Raw genomic sequence first — 20764 nt, 5'->3', positions numbered from 1 at the left:
TGCAAGTAACATTTTAATATTTCTTCTCTTCCCCCACCCCAGCCATCTCATTCTTGCAACTCTTTCTGTATTCCTGATACGTTAGAGCAAAAACACCCAACAACTCTATGCCAACCCTGCTAAGAAAGAAAGAAATATGCTGAGCATGTGCAGTTTTGCATTTTAATTCACTTAAATCATAGTGCCGTCATTTATGTATTTTATTTATTTGCAGCATTTTTACCCTGCTCTTCAGCCAAAAATGTCTCCCAGAGTGGTTTACAAAAATTAATCTTAGATAGGACTACAGGAATAAAATGGAGTTTGCGTCTCCTGCCCTGATGCTGGACATGTTTACTTGGGAGTAACCAACATTTTGTTGTAGAAAAGGATAATATATTTTTATATATATACAGCTTGTTGTGTTAATGTGGCATTTCAAGTGGCAAAGCAGCTTGTGGACTCTGCGTTCTTAAGGCTCCTCCTCCTTTTATGTAAAGGTCGGGCTGGCCGCGTTTCCAAAGGCTACTGCTACAGGCTAGTACGAAAGGACTTCTGGGCAAACTGCATCCCTGAGAGCACCGTACCTGAGATGATGGTAAGAACGGAACACTGTATTTGTGTATCTTTAGGCTAGTGTCAGGCGATAGTTACGGAGAACCATCACTCACGGTGAACACACTTGGTTGTTATTTTATTCCACTGTTGTCATTGGTCATACAAAGTTTGCAGGTTTTTGTAGTAGAAGGCAATGGATGTGAGGAAGGAGAGGGGCAGGGCTAGCATGCTTCCTCTCATCATGTGTTTACCCTATTCAGGCACCAAAGGCCCGAATAGGATAAACACATGATGACAGGGAGCGCTGAAGAGGGATGCGTGACACTGGGAATTCCATTCCGTTTAAGCCCAAAGGGATTTCGCAGTGTTTCCATTTCGATAAGCAGCACAGGACTGTTGCATATTATTTTTTCTGATTCTGGAAACGTTTTGCCCATTTTTTTCAGGTCCCGTGATCTGTGCAAATGGTGATTTGCGTAAATTGGCTTTTTTGTATCTTTAAATTTGCACCATTGGGAACATAATTTTTTGTAACGATTTGCAAGTCCACACACAATTTACAAATCCACCTGTCTGTTATGTAGCCTCTCAGGGACATACTCTCTTTTAAATATCCTTGTCAGTTTCATCCTCTCCACACAGGTCTTCATTTAGGCCAGCAGATAGGTATTTCCTACTTGTCAAAGTGTCAATCTCAGTCTTGCCTTTGGCACTCCCCCCTCCTTTGCTTAGGAAGCACCAAAGGGGAGGATGAAATAGCCTGGTTATTTGACATGTATGGAATATGGCTCTGCTGGGCTAAAGGAAGTAATGTGTGACGAGGTTGAAACTGACAAGGATATTTACAAGAGGGTAATATGCCTCTGCTGGACTACTTGTGGAAGTGTGCACTTGCACAGAACCCCCCATTAAAAATTTTTTTACAAGCCCATCTGTACAAATTTAAAGACGCGAAAAGAGAAGGGGAAAAACGAACCCATTTTTGCAAATTGCCGTCATTAAAAACCCAAAATGGAATACGTGTGTTGGCTTGACCTGCTACAGATTGAGTCAACGCCGGTGTCGAGAAACAGAACAAAATTCACCAGGGCCAAACCAATAAAATCTGTCAAGATTTCACTGGAATTCTCATACATCCCTAGTGCTGAATAAGGCTAATGTTCTTGCCGAATTGGGGAGCATCAACATTGTCCCATTTATTTTTCCTTTTAGCGATGTCCTTTGGAAAATACCGTGTTAAAGGTGAAGATGCTTGACATGGGAGAACCAATAGCTTTGCTAGCAACAGCTCTGTCTCCTCCCAGTATAAGTGATATTGAACGTACCATTCTACATCTTAAGGAGGTAGGTGCTTCTGTTTGATATATTTCTCAGTTACAGAGACAGTAATTTAAGCATGCAAGACCCAAATAGTTTTGTTTTTACTTCAGCAATTGCAAAAGGAGACATAACCACTTGCTTAGTAGGAAGATCAAAAAGTAAGTAATTGCAAGCAAGAGAGAATCAATAACCAAATATGTGTCCAACATACATCACGTCATTATAAACAATGGTTTAAGCATGAAAGCAGCACTGAAACTCTTAGGGAACCAAGACTGTAATGCCCAGAAAAAGGGCATTTTTTTCCTCCACTTCATTACTTGATCCACCTTCTGATCATATGTGGGTTTTTCTTGGCAGGTTCACAAATTGTGCAGGCCTGGCACTAATGGATTTTGAGTATAATTGTAGCAGATACAATATTTTGGTCTTACAGTTCATGATTGTTGGCATATCCATTTCCTATTAACCTGACCACTGCTTTCATTTTGGTATAGATAGGAGCACTTGCTATCGGTGTCCATTCTGAAGGAAAAAGCCCTTACGATGGCGAGCTGACTTTCCTAGGACGGGTGTTGGCACAGTTACCTGTGGATCAGCACCTCGGCAAACTAATTGTTCTTGGCCATGTCTTTGGGTGTCTGGAAGAATGTCTTATTATAGGTAAATGAAACAACAGAACAAGTCCAGGGAGGGAGCAATCCTGTCGGGATAGGTGTCTGCCTCCAAACTTGGAGGTGACCACCTATCCAGTGCAGGGCAGGTGGAGCGTGGAGGGGATCGTCTCCTCCGTGCTGTGGCCACCCTGTATTCATGGCTAGACAGCTGATTTCGGCTATCTAGCTGCAGGACTTTGGAGTGGCAGGGACGACGACATAAAGAAGCGTTGTACTGGCACTTCGGCACTCCCCACCCCCAGGAATGCTCCCTTTTGCCCCACTCTACGCTGCTCTTCCGAGCGCGGAGCCCAGGGACGATCTGTGCCTCCTAGAAGACAGTGGGGAGGTAGTTTTCTGGGAACCGACCTCAGAGTGTGGGCTCTGAGGTCGGTTCCCGGAAACTGAATAATCCTATAGCCATCTAGCTGCTGTCCAGCGGCTGTAGGATTGCACCCTTAGTTGCTCAAATGATGTGTGTTGCTTACCTAGCTTGCTAATTATTTACACAGTACCTCGATATTCATGGTGCTTTATAGCACGAGCAAAAAACGCAACAAAGCAAATAGATAATAAGACACATTCTTGCCCTAGACCTTACAGTCTAAAGCAGGTGTGTTGAATCTCAGCCTGAGGGCTAAATCCAATTTCAAAGAAGCTCTCGGGGGCCACATTCCTGTGATGGGTGGGACCAAAGGCAAAAGGGGTGGGGCCTAAATACCAGCCTATTGTAGCTTAAAGCTCTTACTGCCAGTAAATCAGCTTAGGAGAAGCATTTCAGCCTTTTAGAATGGGGGGAGAATATGCAAAAACCAGGAAACCACCAAACTATCTGCACTCGGGAGAAAGGGGTGGGACCAGGGGAAGGGGATGTGGCCATTTGAGGAACCCTGGCGGGGCATGTTAGAATTGGTCCAAGATTGGTCTACCCCTGGTCTACACTTTGGCCATGGGGAGAGCAAGGAAATTTGGGGAAGGGGAGAGATAAAGGTAACAAGGGATGAATCATTCCCCTCCCAGTTAGTCCCCCTGCATCTCATGTTTAGAGGTGTACAACCTCTAGACACTGAGATAGAATTTGAGTCCTGGGACCCTGTAAAAAGGAAAGGCGAGATACTGCCTTTTGTCACAAATGTCGCGCTTTCTCACTCCATTACAGCTGCAGCCCTGTCTTTGAACAACTTCTTTGTAATACCTTTCAGACAACACCTTGATGGATACAGGTATTTTCACTAGGGCTGCCATCTGATCTTAAGGAAATCTTTATAAGCCCATTTTAACCAATAGGACAGTTAACCGATTAGATCTGCATGCGAATCCAAACAGTTCTGAAGAAGGCTGTGTGCTTCCTTGGCTTTCAGGTGACACATGCCAGCATTGCATCGGGTACCACCTTAGAAGAAGCGCGCCCTGCTTGTCGGGGGAGGGGATAGGATGCCGCCTTATGCTGAGGCAGACTGTTGGTTCTTCTACCCCGGGATCATGTACTCTGACCAGCAGTGGCTTTCTAAGGTCTTTCCTGGTCTTGCTACCCAAGATCCTTTTAACTCAGGGTTAGAGAACGTGTGGCCCTCCAGACGTTGGAGAGCTTTGGCTATTGGACGGTATAGAAATGAAATAAATAAAATAAATGTTGGACTACAAGTTCCATCAGCCCTTGCCAGCAGAGCTAATGGTGAGCGGTGCTTGGAGTTGCAGTCCAACAATCTTTGGAGAGCCACACGTTCCCTGTCCGTGTTTCAACTGGAGACTCTGGGACTGAACCTGTATGCAAAACCACATGCTTTCCCATTAAGGGCCCAAACATCATTTTTCTGGGCCAAATACAGCGCCCTTCCTCAACCTGGTGCCCTCCGGATGTTTTGAACTACAACTCCCAGGATTCCTGACCCTTGGCCATGCTGGCTGGGGCTGATGGGATTTGAAGTCCAAAACATTTGGAAGGCACCAGGTTGGGAAAGGCTGCTGTATAGGCTCGTAACATGGGTGCAGCCCCCCCCCCCCTTTCATCCCATATATACAATGGCAAGAATCATGCAAAAACTCAAGTATTTTATCTTGATTCTGCTGCTGTCTTTTGAGGGGGAGAGGGGGAGTTGACATGCTATTGCCCAATCACGGTTCTGCTAAAATCCTGGATTTGCCCATTACTTTTTAAGGGCAGCTCACACTTAGAAGGGAAAAGTGGTCTGCAGAAACCAGGAAGTCCTCAGTGACCTGGTTTGCATATAACACTAACCTATGGTTAATCCAAGGTTTGTTGCCTTACCCACAGGTTTGTCTGGCTGATGATCATACAAACTGCAGTTTGTTTTCTCAATCCCTGTGTTGTTTGTTTCACTCCTCCTTTGCCTATATTCCAAATGCCTTTGCAGTGCTGTAGTGCTAGCATTTATAGCGACTAGTTTGCCCACCGCCTCTGTAGCCTGGCAAAACAACCCATGAACAACCCATGGTTCTGGGTTCACACATAACCACCCATGGTTTAAACAACCCAGAGTTCGCAACCCAGTAACAAACCATGGGTTATCTTTCTGGGTTGTTCATGGTTAACAAACTATAGTTTGTTAGTGCTATGTTAGTGTGGCCACATTCACACATTACAACACACAAGCAGCCCAGAATTCAACAACCCATGGGTTAAAACCATGGTTAGCATTCTATGCAAATCAGGTCACTGTATGTGTGAGTCTAGCCCTTAAGTCGATGGGTCTTGCAGGCTGGCCTTGAATCCCTAAATTGTACCTGTTTTTCCTCCCACCCTTTCCCCCATGGGTTAGCTCCCCTTTTGTTTTAATACGGTTCCTGCCCACCCACGCTTTGTGTAATTACTTAAATTATATTAAAAATTAATTGAAATTGCATGTTGTTGTCTTTAAATCTGCTCCCTGATTAATTAGGGGCACTCTTTTAACTGACCAAAAGTTTCTAATAGACAAATCTAAGTAAGTAATTGCCTTAACATTGCAGCCCTATTTTTTTATTATTATTTATCATCATGACTGATCATCATAATTACTGTATATAGTGCTATCAATAATGTTTTACAAGAAGGGCAGGTCCTTCCCCCAAACACCTTACAATGTGAAAAAGGTTGACACAGGGAAAACAGAGAAAGGGGAGAAGTGGAGTCAGGTGTAAACAGGGAAGCAATATTGAGGTTGTTTTAGCTGCACATGCTTAGGCTTAATTACAGACTTACTGTATTTTATTTATAAAGCACCATCGCTATAAAGAACCATTTTATTTCTTAAGCACACTACATTTTGGTATTTCAGAAACAGTAGGATAAATGCATTAGCAAAAACCCAAGACAACAATCGTATAGTAAAAAGCTATATAGTGTGATATATGTTTTTAAACATCTAAAACCACTTGTGACAAATTGTTGTTTTTCCACAGGAATAAAATGCATTTTTCTGGGAACAGCAAGAGCGATTGTATTGCACTTGTTGATGCATTTAAGGTAACCATCTTCTCCCCCCCCCAAAAAAAAAAAAAAAAAAAAGATATGTTCCTGGAACAAGCAGGGATGCCAGGAAAGGTTGAACAAGCATAATTATTTTCCTCTTATGTTTCCATCTTCTAATAATGGCTGGTAGTTGCATTAAAAGAAATACAACCATTTCCTCTGATATAACGGCATGGTTTGCGTGTCACAACAACCCAGGGTTGTTTTTTTGTGTTGTGAACTGGCGTGTTGTGAACTAGCAAGCGGGTGGTTTATGTTGCCCAATTCTTCCCGCTGCCAAGAGGAGCAGCCGAACAACTCAGAGACCCCCCATCCCTGGGTTGTTTGTCATGACATGTGAACTGGGAACTCTGGCTTGTCTCTCGCCCAATGAGCCAGAGAAATAATCCAACAGTGAATTGTGGATTATTTCTCTGACCACTCCTGGTTGCACCAACACAGCACCGCATTTACAACAACCCAGGGTTTAAGGAACCCTGTTTTTTTATTATTGTTTATCATCATGATCGATCATCATAATTACTGTATATAGTGCTATCAATAATGTCTTACAAGAAGGGCAGGTCCTTCCCCCAAACACCTTACAAACAGAAAAAATTTGACGCAGGGAAAACAGAGAAAGGGGAGGAGGAGTCAGGTGTAAACAGGGAAGCAATATTGAGGTTGTTTTAGCTGCACATGCTTAGGCTTAATTACAGACTTATTGCAATAGAGGTCATGGGAACTTTAAAATAGTGAACTCTGAACATAGCACTTAATTTGTGCTATGCATTAACCCAGACTTATCCAACCTGGTTGGGCTGCAACTCCCAGGATTCCCAGCCAACCCATCCAGAGTGCGGGCATTTCGAGAAATACAAATGGCAGCCAGCTGCAGCTATTACTTATTTGACTTTTTTTTTCCTTTTTGGCCCAAGAAAAATGTTGAAAATACTGAGAACTTGACCATTTTATTTATAAAGCACCATCGCTATAAAGCACCATTTTATTTCTTAAGCACACTACATTTTGGTATTTCAGAAACAGTAGGATAAGTGTATTAGCAAAAACCCAAGACAACAATCGTATAGTAAAAACCTATATAGCATGATTTAAGGAAACCCTGGGTTGTTGTGACGGTTGAACTGGACCAGTGGATTGAATGGGCTTCCCTACGTGGAATGTTGGGGTGGGGAAGATACCTTGTCTTTTGCCTTAGGCAGCAAAACGTCTTTGTCTAGCCCTGTTCAGAGACTTTCCTCCGCATGCTTTGACCCTCCCGCATCTGAAATGAGGAGGGTGGCAACAGGGGTGATGGCCTTTTCAGCTGTCATGCGCTGCTTTTAGAGTGCTTGTCCCAGAGAGAGAGCGAGAGACAGAGAGAGAGTTTTATTTTCCCAGGCTGTAAACCTCTGATGTATTTCATTCCTGCGCTGATCTGTTTTAGCGCTGCCTTTTTTACTGTTGAAAAATGACTTGCTGATGATAGCTGTTTTATCTGCTATTGTAAATTGGCCTAAAAATGTTAACTGAAGGGGCAGTATAAGAATGTATTAAATAAATGAATTAAAAATAATAGCTGTTTATAGTAACAATCCTGCACTTGCTTTAATGGATTGTGCTACTCCTGGGTTTCAGTATACGTGGAGTATGTTGCGTTGAGGCTGTGTTTAAGAACAAATTATTGTATGTATGCATATAAAACTTTCACTTCTTTGTTAATTTTAGGAGTGGCAGGAAAACAGGCAAAAAGGGAAACTTAGACACCCCAAGGTTAGTTCCACAAATGATTTAGGCCTCGGTCTGGGGTGTTTTGGTGGGGGTGTCATTACACAAGCTTTGGTGCAACAAAGATTCCCCTTCTTCTTCTTTGAACTTTCGAAACGCTCATTATTGAACCAAATTTGGGGGAGGGGGAAGGAAGGCGGTGGAACCATCTCCCCTATTCTACTTTTTGAGGGCTGGGGTAGGGGCTCCATCCTAGGGCCCCTCTCTCCCATAAAGGGAATACGTTTCTGTTTTCTTGATGGGCCAAACAGAAAAGAATTCTGGAATATCGTGGTGGACATTACTGAACAGTGTCTGCTTTAGCGTGTGTTCTGCTTGTGGAATTATTTTCCAATCGATGTCTAGCAGGCCTCATTATTACAGGGCTTTAATCAGATCCTTAAGACAGATATTTGCCTTGGTCTATAACTGAGTTACAACTCTTGTTGGGTCCGTTGTGTATTTGGTGAATATGACTTGGATTCCTGCATTGAGCAGGGGGTTGGACTCGATGGTCTTATAGGCCCCTTCCAACCCCAATATTCTATGATTCTATGGTGCTATTGGTTTTAACTGTTAATTTTAATCTTTTTTATAATTTGTTCTGTTTTGTGGGATTTAGGTTCTGTTGTGTGCTGCCTTAATGATGGTTTCCCCTAAAGGTGGCTTATAAATCTATTGTTGTTGTTGTTGTTGTTGTTGGCATTGATATGAAAATGGGAGATTACTTCATCTTTGGACAACAGAAAAGTAAGAAATGCCCTGCTGAATAAATATTACAGAATCGACTCTTTGCTGTTGTTTGAATGATTGCCACACAAAACATGAAACACATTTAGAAATCTCTTCTAGAATCGTAAACGAGGGGGTTGGGATTCTGATAGATTGCTTTATATCCTCTCATCTACATGGAGGAAAATTCATTGTACCTTGAACAACCAGACTCTAGCCCAGGAGGCTTGGAGTACTTGAGAGGGTCATGTTGTCCATTCACCAAAAATCTTACCTTGCTTTCCACACCCTCTATTTCATAGAATAGTTGGGTTGGAAGGGGCCTACAAGGCCATCGAGTCCAACCCCCTGCTCAATGCAGGAATCAGAGCATCCCTGACAGATGGCTGTTCAGCCTTGTCTTGAATGCCTCCATTTCTTTAGAGAGAGTAGCTAACCAGTATGGGCTTCTTTGGTCCTCCGAGCTTCTTTGTTTCCAAGCCCAATTCAAGGTGCTTGTTTTAACCTATAGAGCCTTACACAGCTCAGGACTGCAATACTTGACAGAACACCTCTCCAGGCATGAACCTACCCATACACTGTGTTCATCATCTAAGGCCCTCCTCCAGGTGCCTCCTCCAAGGGAGGCTCGGAAGGCAGCAACAGTGGAGAGGGCCTTCTCAGTGGTGGCCCACCAATTATGGAACGATCTCCTTGACAAGGCCTGCCTGGTGCCAACATTGTTATCTTCTTGGCACCAGGTTAAGACCTTCTACTCTTAGCAGCATATGATGAGGTTTTAATCAGGTCCTGGATTTTTCTTATTGTTGATTTTTAAAAAAATGTTTAGATGTGTGTGTGTGTGTGCTGTCTGTTTATATGTTTGTATGTAAATATTTGTTATACTAGGTATAATGTGTTTTTAATTATTTTTAATCTTTGTAAACCAGCCAGAGAACAGCTATTGGGCGGTACAGAAATGTAAGAAATGAAATGAATGAAAAGCAACCCATGTGACTGAAACTGGTGCTGGGCTTCTCTAAGCTTCAGAGTGCCTGCTAGAACCTGTTTGGGGGCTGTTTTGGAGCTGCTCTAGCCCTCCATGTTGTGGATTCGGGTGCCAGCCTTCCATGGGACACCTTGCAGCTAGTAGCAATTGCTGTGGAGAACTGGAACTCTCCAGGCACCTCCCCTTTGGGTCAGCTATTTGGCCTTCTTGGCACCTGCAGCTAACTGCCTTTGGGGGTGGCGGGGGGGAGGGACTAGCAAGCTAGAGGTGAGTTGGCACAACCTAGCCTGCTTCTGGGAGCTGAGTTGTTCCGGGAAAGGTAACCAGTAACCTCTTGGAAGTTTGGGTGCTGAACATGAGCTGTGTGGAGATTTGCTTCATGAAATGATCTATGGCCAGAGATAGTTCCAAGGGACTTACGTCTAGCTCTTAAGCACATTCAGAGTGGCGCTGTTAGAACATGGCTGCCTGCCCCCTGTTGTCTGCTTGCTCTCTGCTAGACTGGCCAAACACTTCTGAGAGGTGGCCCATGTCTACACAGCAAGCCAAATTCTCCATGGATTTAGAAAGAGAACCACTTACAGATTTTTGCATGCTTTTTTTGACTACAAATTCTGATTTCAACTGCTCATTTTTATTTTTTATTTATTGCTTTTTTTCTCCAGGATGAGCTGGACTGGGGACGTTCCAACTATATTCATATCAAGAGAATTAGAGAGGTGAATTGAACACGCCATTGCTTTCTCCCTACCTTTAGCTCTCCGCACCCCCAAATAATACAAAGTACCTGGAAACCTGCTTTTTAAGTGTGTGCGTGTGTGTGTGTGTGTGAAACTAGGTCGCACATAAAGACAATCCAGAGTATGGGTTGAATTGTGGGTTGTCATTACATGCAAACCCTCCACTATGGTTTAACTATGGGTTAACTATGAACTCAACTCTGGGTTGTCATTATGTGTGAACAAGGCCTGTGTGTGTATGAAGAGAGAGATTATTTAGTTACTTTAGAATCCAGATTAACCATACATACATTCCCATAGGTTGCTAAGTGTTGTCCCTGGCATTGAAATGGACTCTTAAGCATATTACAGCTCCTCTCAAAGCTTTCTTTTGGGATAAGCATCTCTGGGTTTACAATTTGAAACTGCATACGATATGGGGGATGAGTAATACGATATGGGGGTGGGGGCTGCTTCATAGATTGGGGAAGGAGTGCTTGGGGGAGGGATTTAACCTTTTCCCCTAGTTGAAGTCACCTCCCTAAAGCTGCTAATAGGCCCACTGCAGGAGAAAGACCCAACCGGGTTACCTGTCTTGTCTGCCACCCCACCCCGCCAAACATCCCAGGCTAATAGCAGCTGGGGGGGGGGGGGCATTTCATTAAGGAAGATGACATGGGGCAGGGGGAGATTAATACCCCATCTCCTACGGCCACTGCCCCAAACCAGTTCTGACTCTTCCTCCCCACCCCACCACTGCTGGACCACATTTAAGCCTTTAAAAATGCATGCAATTAGGTCTGTAGCGATCTGTGGAAGGCAATGTAAATTAACAAAACATGCTTCTGCAGTAAACAACTGACAAAGGCCGCTACTGAGTGCGTTTGAATTGTGGTACTATGTAACTAAGGTTACTACGGCACTTCCAGCTTTAATGGGTAGCGGGCTGAAAAAATAAAATCATGGGAGATTCTGGAGAACTTAATTGGCAGGACGTGCCTGTGTCTGCTTAGATTTCACTAGGGGCGAGGTTCCCGATGGAACAACTGCTTTCATCTAGCACAGAGATGCCTGCACAAACGGCTCGCTGGGCAGAGTGAGCGTTTTCAGCCCAGCATACTGGGAAAAGTTGCAGCTTTTAAGGTGGGGTTTCAAAGCATGCTAGGAGGAGCCAAAGGTGTTGCAGCACTGGCACTAATGACACTGCACTAGCGTCAGCCAACACTACTGCAATGTCATTAGCGCTACTGCTGCGACACTGTGGATGCCACCCACTGTGGGTTCTCTCATCCTAAAACCTTCCTAAGAACAAAATAGTTTTGTATCTTGGTCGTCCAGTTTTTAGTATAGTGTGTTAAGTCCAGGATTGCATTTGTTTAATTGCTTGTATTTTGCTGTTGCCCGTGCTGGCAATGGCAGCAGCATGGCTCCACTCTCAGTGGGCTGGCCGCCATTTTTTTTAATTCCCAAGTAATGCAGAGTTCCCTGTCAGTTGAAGCGGCGGGGAGGTTACCCTAGGTGCTGCTGCTGCTGCTGGCAGGTTCAACATGAAAATTAAGGCGTCTGTTTTTTAAGTGAAGGCACAGCTGCCGCCATCCCTTACAGCAAGGGGCAAATGTTGGGGCAGACCCTCCCCTGGAGAAATGGCCCCCCAATTCACAGCCTGCACGTGGGGCTGCAGTAGTTCTCCTGGGCTATAAAAAAGACATTTAAAGTCTTTTAAAAATATTTTTAAATATTTTAGGATTTTTGTGTTTTATTATCTTAATCCCTGCAGTTATTGTTTATTGCCCTAGACCCTGCAATGTGATACTGTATTTTATATTATGTTGACACATATATTAGTTTTATATTGTTGATTTTATTGTGGTTTTATTTGTATTTTTATCGTTATTGGAAAACGCCTAGAGAAATTTATTTTATGAGGCATTTAATACGTTTAATAAATAAATAGAACAGCTCTATTAAGAACATAAGTTCCTAGCGAAGTGCTTCTTTTGCAACGTCTAGGATTCCTTCATTCACATAGTCGCTACTGTTAATGCTGCTAATATTAAATTTAGCTTTTGGCTAAGGCGTTTGCTGCTTAGGACATACAAAATTGTAAGAAATGTGTTTGTTTTGTTTTAGAAGTTCTTTCCCTTCACAAATTTTTATTTTTTGAGTTTCTTGCAACGTCATGTGCTTTAATTTAGAGTTGCAATTTTTAGGTGGCTGAATTGTATGAAGAGTTGAAAAAAAGAGTTGGCACATTCAATATGCACATCAGCACTCAGGCTCCCACCTTGGATCGTGACCATGCGCATAAGCAGCGCTTCATTTTGCAGGTGAGCTGGCTGGCTATATGGGGTGCACTTTACAGGACATTAAAGACATCTGTATCTCAGGGAAAATCCATGGGACCTAAGTTAGAACATAGAAAGAGAGTCCAGCATTCTGTTCACACAGTGGCCAACCAGCTGTCGACCAGGAAGCCACAAGCAGGACATGAGTGCAACAGCACCCTCCCTCCCATGTTCCCCAGCAACTGGTGTACACAGGCTCACTGCCTCTGGTACTGGAGGTAGCACATAGCCATCAGGACTAGTAGCCGTTAATAGCCGTCTCTTCCAGGAATTTGTCTAACCTCCCTTTAAAGCTGTCCAGATTGGTGGCCATCACTACATCCTGTGGTAGCGAATTCCACAGTTTAACTCTGCACTGTGTGAAGAAGTCCTTTCTTTTCTCTGTCCTAAATCTCCCACCAATCAGCTTCATGGGATGACCCTGAGTTCTAGTATTTTGGGAGGGAGAAAAATGTCTCCCTATCCACAAATTAAAATACATAACAGGTTAATTTCCAAGTGGGATTTAAAAAATTATTATAAGGCTCCTCTTGATTTTGCCCATGTAATTTACAAATACATGAGCAGATAGCTGTTATTAAAATAAGGATACATAAGTGTCATGGTCCCTGTTTTTCTTCCATGTATTCTTTGAATGTTGGAACAAATTCTTTATTCCTACTTATGTGACAGTAGTTACATGGATGTAACCTTTGGGGGTTATGTAAGTAGCAGCATAGGGCAAGCCTAAGCAGCCTCCAGACCATATGGGGCGGTGGGGGGTGGGGAATTTAACTCATTTAGGGCTTTTCTACATGAGGCTTTTAACCTGCACCTTTACCCAGGCTTCTGCTTCTGGATTCTTTGCAGGATTAAGATCAGTTCCTTTACATGTGTTTTTTTCTGAGGTTTTTCTTTCTCTGCCTTTCTATATGTTTCATTACACAACCACTATATGGTGCCGTGGAGTAGCTTAATTGCGTAATTGCACACTAATCTCATTCTGCCATTTCTAAATAATAACACACTTTCCTCGGATCTAAAAAAAATCAGGGAAATGGTTGCAAAGAGCGGAAGAGGCCATGGACGTCATGTAAAGGAACTGCAAATTACCGTGAGTGAGCAGTTGCAAGCGTACCATAAAAGGCTCATGTAGAAAGGCTATTTCTCTCTCTGCTACTATCCCAACCAAAAAGGCAGTTCACCTGGTGCTGAAAAGACCGTAAAGAATGTGCCAGATGAGCCTCTCTGGGGAGGATATTCCACAGCTGGGGTGCCACCACTGAGAGGGCTCCCTCCCTAGTAGTCTGTCAGTGTTGCACAGCAGTGGGCACCAGAAGGCCAAGCCAATACTTTTGTCTGCATAGCCCATGTAAAGCAGAGGAGCATAAAGCATAACCAGAAACCAGAGTGTGGATCACTTGATTAGTGGATCACCCATGGGCCATCACAATGGAATGAATGGGCTGCTAAGGGAGAGTTGTGCCTTTAAAGCAGCTTTCTTTCTTTTATTTCTCAGGTGGTCATAGCTGGAGCTTTCTATCCAAATTATTTTACTTTTGGAAACCTCGACGAAGACATTGCTGTGAGGGAACTGTCAGGCAAAGATCCCAAAACGACTGTGGTGGTACGTGTGGTGTAATCTGACTTGTCCTTCAAGGGTTCCGGGGAATAGGCTAACAAAGGCCTCCATATAGCAGACAACAGGTATATTCTTTAATCCAAATGCAAGCCATGCACCAGCAGAATGTCAATGCTAGGAACAGACCTAACCGAAAACACTTGGTTAGTTAAAGACTCTATAGCTGTGCTGGGAAACAGTTGATCTTAAAGAGAGATTGCACCACCTCTCCCTTTCATAATAAAACAAGAAATATAGATAAAAATAAAACATACATACATATAAAAACCAGCATATCACAACCTTTAAAATAAGACATTAGAATCAGTTACTCAATGGGGCCAGTGGTCACCAGTTCTTGGCCCACTGCTGAGGATGGACTTTACCACCATTCTTCCTCAAGTCATCACAGTACGTTAATTATGTTTTGAGTAGTCCACATCATGTACGTGATGACCGCTTCAGTGCTATGATTTCCTCCCCTGCCCTTTTTTCATCTGCAATATATTTGAAACTGAATATGATGGTTCAGTTTTGCATTTTTTTATTTGTCACATTTGTATCCCGCCCCTTTCTTCAAGGAGGCATACACAATTCCTCCCGCACCTTCATTTTTTCATAACAGCAGCCCTGTGAGGTATATTGGGCTGCAAGGTAATGTCCGGTCCAAGGTCATTCGATATTTCTCTGCATAGTTTTGTTTCTATAATGTCTACACTTCACTTTAGTTGAACTTGATGGACTTGATGGCCTTGTAGGCCCCTTCCAACCCTACTATTCTAGTTGCCACATTGGCATTCCAGGGCGGCTGACAATCTCAAGACGAAATGCAATAGTTACTTAATGTTATTTATTTATTTACAACATTTATATACTGCTCCACAGTTAAGCAGATTCTGGAGCAGTGAACAAGAAAAGATAAAATGATAAAAGATAAAACAAATAAAATGCCATATTAATTTTTTTTTTTAAAAAAAAACACAGGACCAATAAAAACAGTGGCTGGTCAGTCAAGGGAGGCTTCCTGGAATAAAGATGTTTTCAGGAGGCACCGGAAATATCACAGTGTTGGCACCTGCCTGACCTCCAGAGGCAAGGCGTTCCATAGGAAGGGGGCCACCACACTGAAGGCTCTTCTGCAGGTTGACTCCAATCAGGCCATAAGTCCAGATGAAACCACCAGATTTTTAGTTCAATAAAAACAAGATAAAACAACAGTCAATAATACAACAGGAACACAGTACAGGAAAAAAGAGATACAGCATGATCAATAAAGTTGAATAAATAAAATTGAAATACAGTTGGAGAGAGGAATCCTCTGGTCCTGGGAGAACATTCCAGGCACCATAGGATTCTTCGGAGCTCCCCCTCCGAGGCCGTAGTCACTGCTACATAATGTGGAGGTCCACAGGTTGCCCAGCCCTTCCTTAAATCTTCATATTGATTCTCTCTGAAATTCTCCTGTTCAACATATTCTGCCCCTTCTCATTTTTGTTTTATTTATGAAAGTAATTTGAAGGGACACAAATGGCAGCCCTTAGCGTGATGCTTGCCCTTGTAGGTTTTACCCTGAAGCCCCAACTTGCTCTGATGAACGTATAATAGCTCTTCTCGTTCCTGCTTCTCGCTTAATTTCTGCTTGGGGTGGGGGGTGGGCAAGCTGTCAACCAAAGAATGTTGGCTAACAGTGCAGGAAAGGGATAGAGTGGACTGAAGGAAGGATGCATGGAAAGAAGCAAAGGTCTTGGGGGAAAGGAGGGTGGAGGATGCAGGAAGTGGGGACAAAAAGATAGTGGAGCCGGTGAAAACCTTACACAGGGCCCAAGGACAAGAGAGGCGATATTTTGTTGGCAGGATGAGAGTGGACAGATGGCAGAACTTGGGTTGCTGGTAGACTTCAGTCAGGGAGGCTAAAGGCAGGGGGGAGAGGTGAGCCAAATTTCACATTTCTGTTTTGAGCAAACCAGCTAAATTTCTTACAGAGTTCTCTGATCTCTGTTAACAAATGGAATTCTAACGTTATGTTCTCTGGTGTGCTTCAAACTACTGCGACTTGTGGACACCCCCTTGTGAACCTTTCTTGATGCTTAAAATGTATTGTATAAAGATTATTGTTGTTTAATAATCTGAGTATAATAAAAATCAAACAACTCTCTTTAAAATGCAAAAACCACAGTCTTTATATTTCCACACCTCTTTCTTAACAGTTGAAGAACATTCCCCCGTATGGCTTCCTCTACTATAAACAACTGCAATCCCTGTTTAGACAATGCGGCCAAGTAAAATCCATTTCCTACGATGGGACCAAGTAAGTGTAATTCTGTGTTTTGGAAGATATGGCACAAATAGAGAAGGTGACATTTCTGCCACCTTCTTTTAAAATCTCTGGGTTGTACTGATTTGAGCGCGAAAGCAGGGTTTTTGTTTCTCTCTGCCTTTCTATGTGTTTCGTTACACAACCACTAGATGGTGCCATGGAGTAGCAGAATTGCGCAATTCCACAAGAGTTTCATTCCACCATTTCTAAATAATACCACACTTTTCTCGATGCTGCCCTTTGGAGGTTCTAATCTGGCCGTCCAAGGTTTCCCAGAAGGTCCCGCCCCTCCCCCAGGCCCCACCCCCTTTCCCCCAACCACTTGTCGTTTTGTGGTTTTCTCATTTTGTGCACTTTTTCCCCCATTTTAAAAGGTTGGAATGCCTCTCCTAAGGCTTTGTTTCTGGCAGTGAGAGCCTTAAACTACAGTATGCTGGTAGTTTTGGCCCTGCCCATCACTGGAATGCGGCCCCCAAGAGTTTCTCTGAAATAGCATTCGGCCCTTAGGCTGAAAGAGGTTCTGCATGCCTGCGCTCAGGGGACTCCTGCAGTACTTCCGTAGTTCTCATCCCCAGAACACAATTTTTATTCCGCTTTTGTTGTTGTTGTTAATCTCTAGAGCCTTTGTAGAATTTTCTCGGAATCCAACTGAAGGCTTTAAAACTCTTCCTGCGGTGTACATGGCCCTCAAGATGTCACAGCTGCGGACTCGACTGGAACTTAATGTACATTCTCCTGAAGAGATTGAGGGGAAAATGGAAGGAGGGGCAAGTGCAATTGTGCGGGGCACACGGTATGATGTTAAGGAGATGCGTTCGGGTCTGTACATCACAGGGAACCATTTTTTTCAGTTCAGTACTTCTTCAGTCTTCAGCTGCGCTTGCCTGAAGCACAGTCCTACAGCCAGAGCTGTGTGTGTCGCCAAGACCATTTCAAGTTTGCAATTGCGTAAAATATGCAAAACAAGCAAATCTCCATACAACTCTTTGGCTTAATTTTTTCTGCCAGCGGTGGGGAAGTCCGAGTGAGTTGACACAGGGCGCTGAAGCCCTGACCACTGGAAAATCAGCTGAGCCCGCTTTTTTGGCTTCAGAGATTTCTCCAGACTTTGCCTATTCACTTTCAAGCTCAACAGCCATAGGTACACTTACTTTTCAAATGTAAACAAAAGCTGGAATCATCAGGATGCTGAATTCTGCATCAGTGCTGAATTCTGGAGGGTGTTCTGTGTTTGCATAAAATCACAAAACACTCTGCCAAAAATACTGGCAAAATTACTGATTTGAACTGAGTCCTTAAAAACAAGCAAACAGAATCCAGAAGCGTGAATGATAAAGAGAAGAGCGATTAATGCGAATGACTAAAATGTGAGAATGCACTTGGCATTTGCTGGAACATGCTCTATGGCTTTTTGAAAATGCATCTTTTTAATTAGTTTTACAAAGTACCATACAAAATCAAAAGACATAGGTGTCAATCAAATCTGTGTAAAAATACCAGTGTTCCATTCTGCCTCTTATCGGGGCAAAAGCTTAGTCTCATTGGATGCTGGTGAGGCCAGGATATCCACCGTGGATCTGATTTTCACCAAGGTCTTGGGAAAGTCAATTTCAATTGGATTCTGACCAGGTGGAAGTCAGGTTCTGCATGCTAATGACTCCTGTGTGGTTATTTACAAGGTGGACCTAAGCAATTTATCCTGATGGCAGTGGCACCTGAAATCAGCACTGTCATGTCCACGTGCCTTCTTTCTGAGACAGCTCCCAGAACATTTTTATTCAGGGGAAACTCCCAAAACGTAGAAGTTGAGTGATATCTGTATCCCATTTATGGTGCTTTATATTTGTTTTCAGAGTGAACGTGGACTTTCAGAAGCAGACAGTGGCTCCTATGCAGAGGTTCAGGGATGGTCTGGAAATATTGCAGAGCATAAGCAGCCTTGATTTGTCGATCGATGTCACAGAGGTACAGATACCTTATAATGGGTATGGAGCCTTGGGCCCAGGAGCTAAATCTGGCCCACCTGGGGTCCTAACCTGGCCCTTTATGGGCCCCCAGAAGACTACGCCTCCTTTCCCCCAACCACCAATCATTGGGCGGTTTCTTGGCTTTTGTGCAGTTTTTTTTTTCCCCCATGGTAAAAAGTAGAAATGCTTCTCCTGTGGCTTAGTTACTGACAACAAGAGCTTTAAAATGAAACATGCTGGTACTTTTAGTAGTTTGATCCCACTCCTTTCACGTTTGGCCCAACCCACCACTTGAATGTGGCCCCCAAGAGCTTATCCAAAATGGTAGTTGGCTCTCAGGCTGAAAGAGGCTCAACACCCCTTCCTTAAAATTTTAAACTCCATACCACAGCAGCTAAAAACGTTGGTGAATTTTGAAGTGGAAAAGAGATCAGCCACCAGATTTTAGGTGTGTGTGTCTTCCACTCCACCCCAGGTCCATTTCAGATTGGACCATTCAGAGTCTGGTCTTCAGGTGGGTCCTGATCCCCAAGCCCTTCTTACCACCCACACTCCTTTCTCACCACTGTCCCCTTTGGGTTACTTGCTGAGAGTGGTGAGCAGAGCTAAACACAGAGGTTTAGGTAGTAACTTCATACAAACGTTATTGAAGAACAGATCAATAAACAGTTATCTTTAGTAAACACTTGTTTCCAGAACATATTAACATTAACTAAGTATTAATCCTGAGACGATAAACTACAAAGAGCTTCTCTGTTCTCTTTTCTTGCAGGCATTCACCTGCACAACTTGGGTATAGCCAAAGCAGGAATAGGACACGTTTGAGCATGCACACCCTGGAAAGGCTCCAGCGGTGTCTGTCCGTTAGGATTACTTACATTGCACTAGTGGAAACGATGCTTCTGCAACACCAATACCACTTGCTAGCATGGCAGAGATGCTCTCCTTGCAAAAGCCTTTCCACTACTGCATTTCTACTTAAGTAGTGCTAGCGACCACACACAGTTGAATCCTTCCCCCTGCACCCAAACGTCCCCACACCCCCAGCTATGTCAGAAATCTGAGCTCAAAGATTTCAGTAGGGCCTTGTCAGCGCATTGGGCTGATTGCACTTTTATAAACCCTTATTCAGATTTTCATGCTCAATGTGCAGAGATCAGTGATGTAGCCGGGGGCGGGGGGGATGGGACATTTGGGAGCGGGGCTGTCCCCACTTTATATGGCTCTACGCTAACCTGTCTGCCTTTAACTGACTCATAACTGCCTTGGAAATGCTCTTGTTAGCCACAACCACTCCCTCACCAGTAAGGGGTACAACATTCCAGGACAACTAGGCGTGATAGGAGCACTAGTTTACATGATACCCTGCTATCCAGAATGTACCCATGGATACACAAGAGTACCCAGGGCCTCAATGAAGTTTGGTCTCTTCTCCCTACCATAGCCATAAGTAACGCATTCACACATGAAAGTCATTGCTTGCTGTTGCAACCAGCATGTGGCAAACATGCATGTGTGAACCAGACCTGAGGCACATCAGAACTTGGTCTCAAACTCTGCAAGGTTTTCTGTTTCGAAAGCTATTCCCAGGGAGCCCTTTCTAGAATTTTCTACCTCCTTACAATTAAAAGTCCACATTTGAAAGTCTGTAAAAAATGCATGTCACAGTATATTACAAAAAGTGCTTTTTTTGTGTTTCAGGTGGTAGAGGTTGGACACTTTTGGGGTTACAGAATAGATGAAAGAAGTATGACTTTTCTAAATAATCTGGCCGCTGAAATCAACGCGCTAGAGCTGACCCCTTTGCCAGTTCGTCCGTATCCTGATTTGGTTTGCTTGGCACCATTTACTGACTGGGAAAATGAGAGATATTACAGAGCCCAAGTTCTGTACGTATCTGGAGAGAGTGCTGAGGTACGTTTTTTAAACAGTGTTAGAGCAAACTTCAAACCACTCCCCTGTGAGAGAAGGTGACAACAGCTGGGATTGTTTAGCCTGGAAAAAAAGAGGGTAAGGGGAGACATGATAGAGATCTTCAAAATTATGCCTCGTGTGGAGAATGTGGATAGGGAGACATTTTTCTCCCTCTCCCAAAATACTAGAACCTGGGGTCATCCCTTGAAGCTGATTGGTGAGAGATTCAGGACAGATACAAGGAAGGACTTCAACACACAGCTCATAGTTAAACTATGGAATTCGCTACCACAGGAAGTAGTGATGGCCACCAGTTTGGATGACTTTAAAAGGGGGCTGGACAAATTCCTGGAGGAAAAGGCTATCAATGGCTACTAATCTTGAAGGCTATGTGCTACTTGAGTACCAGAGGCAGTGAGCCTATGTACACCAGGTGCTGGGGAACATGGGT

The 20764-nt window shown here is 43.6% G+C and overlaps 1 protein-coding gene across 3 annotated transcripts in view; it reads left to right on the top strand.

Moving 5' to 3' along the window:
- TDRD9 (tudor domain containing 9) overlaps positions 1–20764 on the top strand; it is a 142033-nt gene that overhangs the window by 90581 nt on the left and 30688 nt on the right. For all 3 annotated transcript variants that reach the window (XM_084837583.1, XM_084837572.1, XM_084837563.1), the window contains 13 exons: positions 480–577; positions 1750–1881; positions 2355–2520; positions 3673–3736; positions 5916–5979; positions 7693–7737; positions 10117–10170; positions 12381–12497; positions 14014–14121; positions 16323–16423; positions 17052–17225; positions 18286–18397; positions 20101–20313. In XM_084837583.1, coding sequence (XP_084693709.1) covers positions 480–577; positions 1750–1881; positions 2355–2520; positions 3673–3736; positions 5916–5979; positions 7693–7737; positions 10117–10170; positions 12381–12497; positions 14014–14121; positions 16323–16423; positions 17052–17225; positions 18286–18397; positions 20101–20313 — 1448 coding nt within the window. The remainder of the gene's footprint in view (positions 1–479; positions 578–1749; positions 1882–2354; positions 2521–3672; positions 3737–5915; positions 5980–7692; positions 7738–10116; positions 10171–12380; positions 12498–14013; positions 14122–16322; positions 16424–17051; positions 17226–18285; positions 18398–20100; positions 20314–20764) is intronic.

Source organism: Heloderma suspectum, chromosome 1 (genome assembly GCF_057233095.1).
Source record: "Heloderma suspectum isolate Gila_16-S chromosome 1, 16-S_ref, whole genome shotgun sequence".
Lineage (NCBI taxonomy): Eukaryota > Metazoa > Chordata > Lepidosauria > Squamata > Helodermatidae > Heloderma > Heloderma suspectum.
Note: the sequence above shows the minus strand (reverse complement) of the source record. Positions and strands in the feature narration are given on the sequence as shown.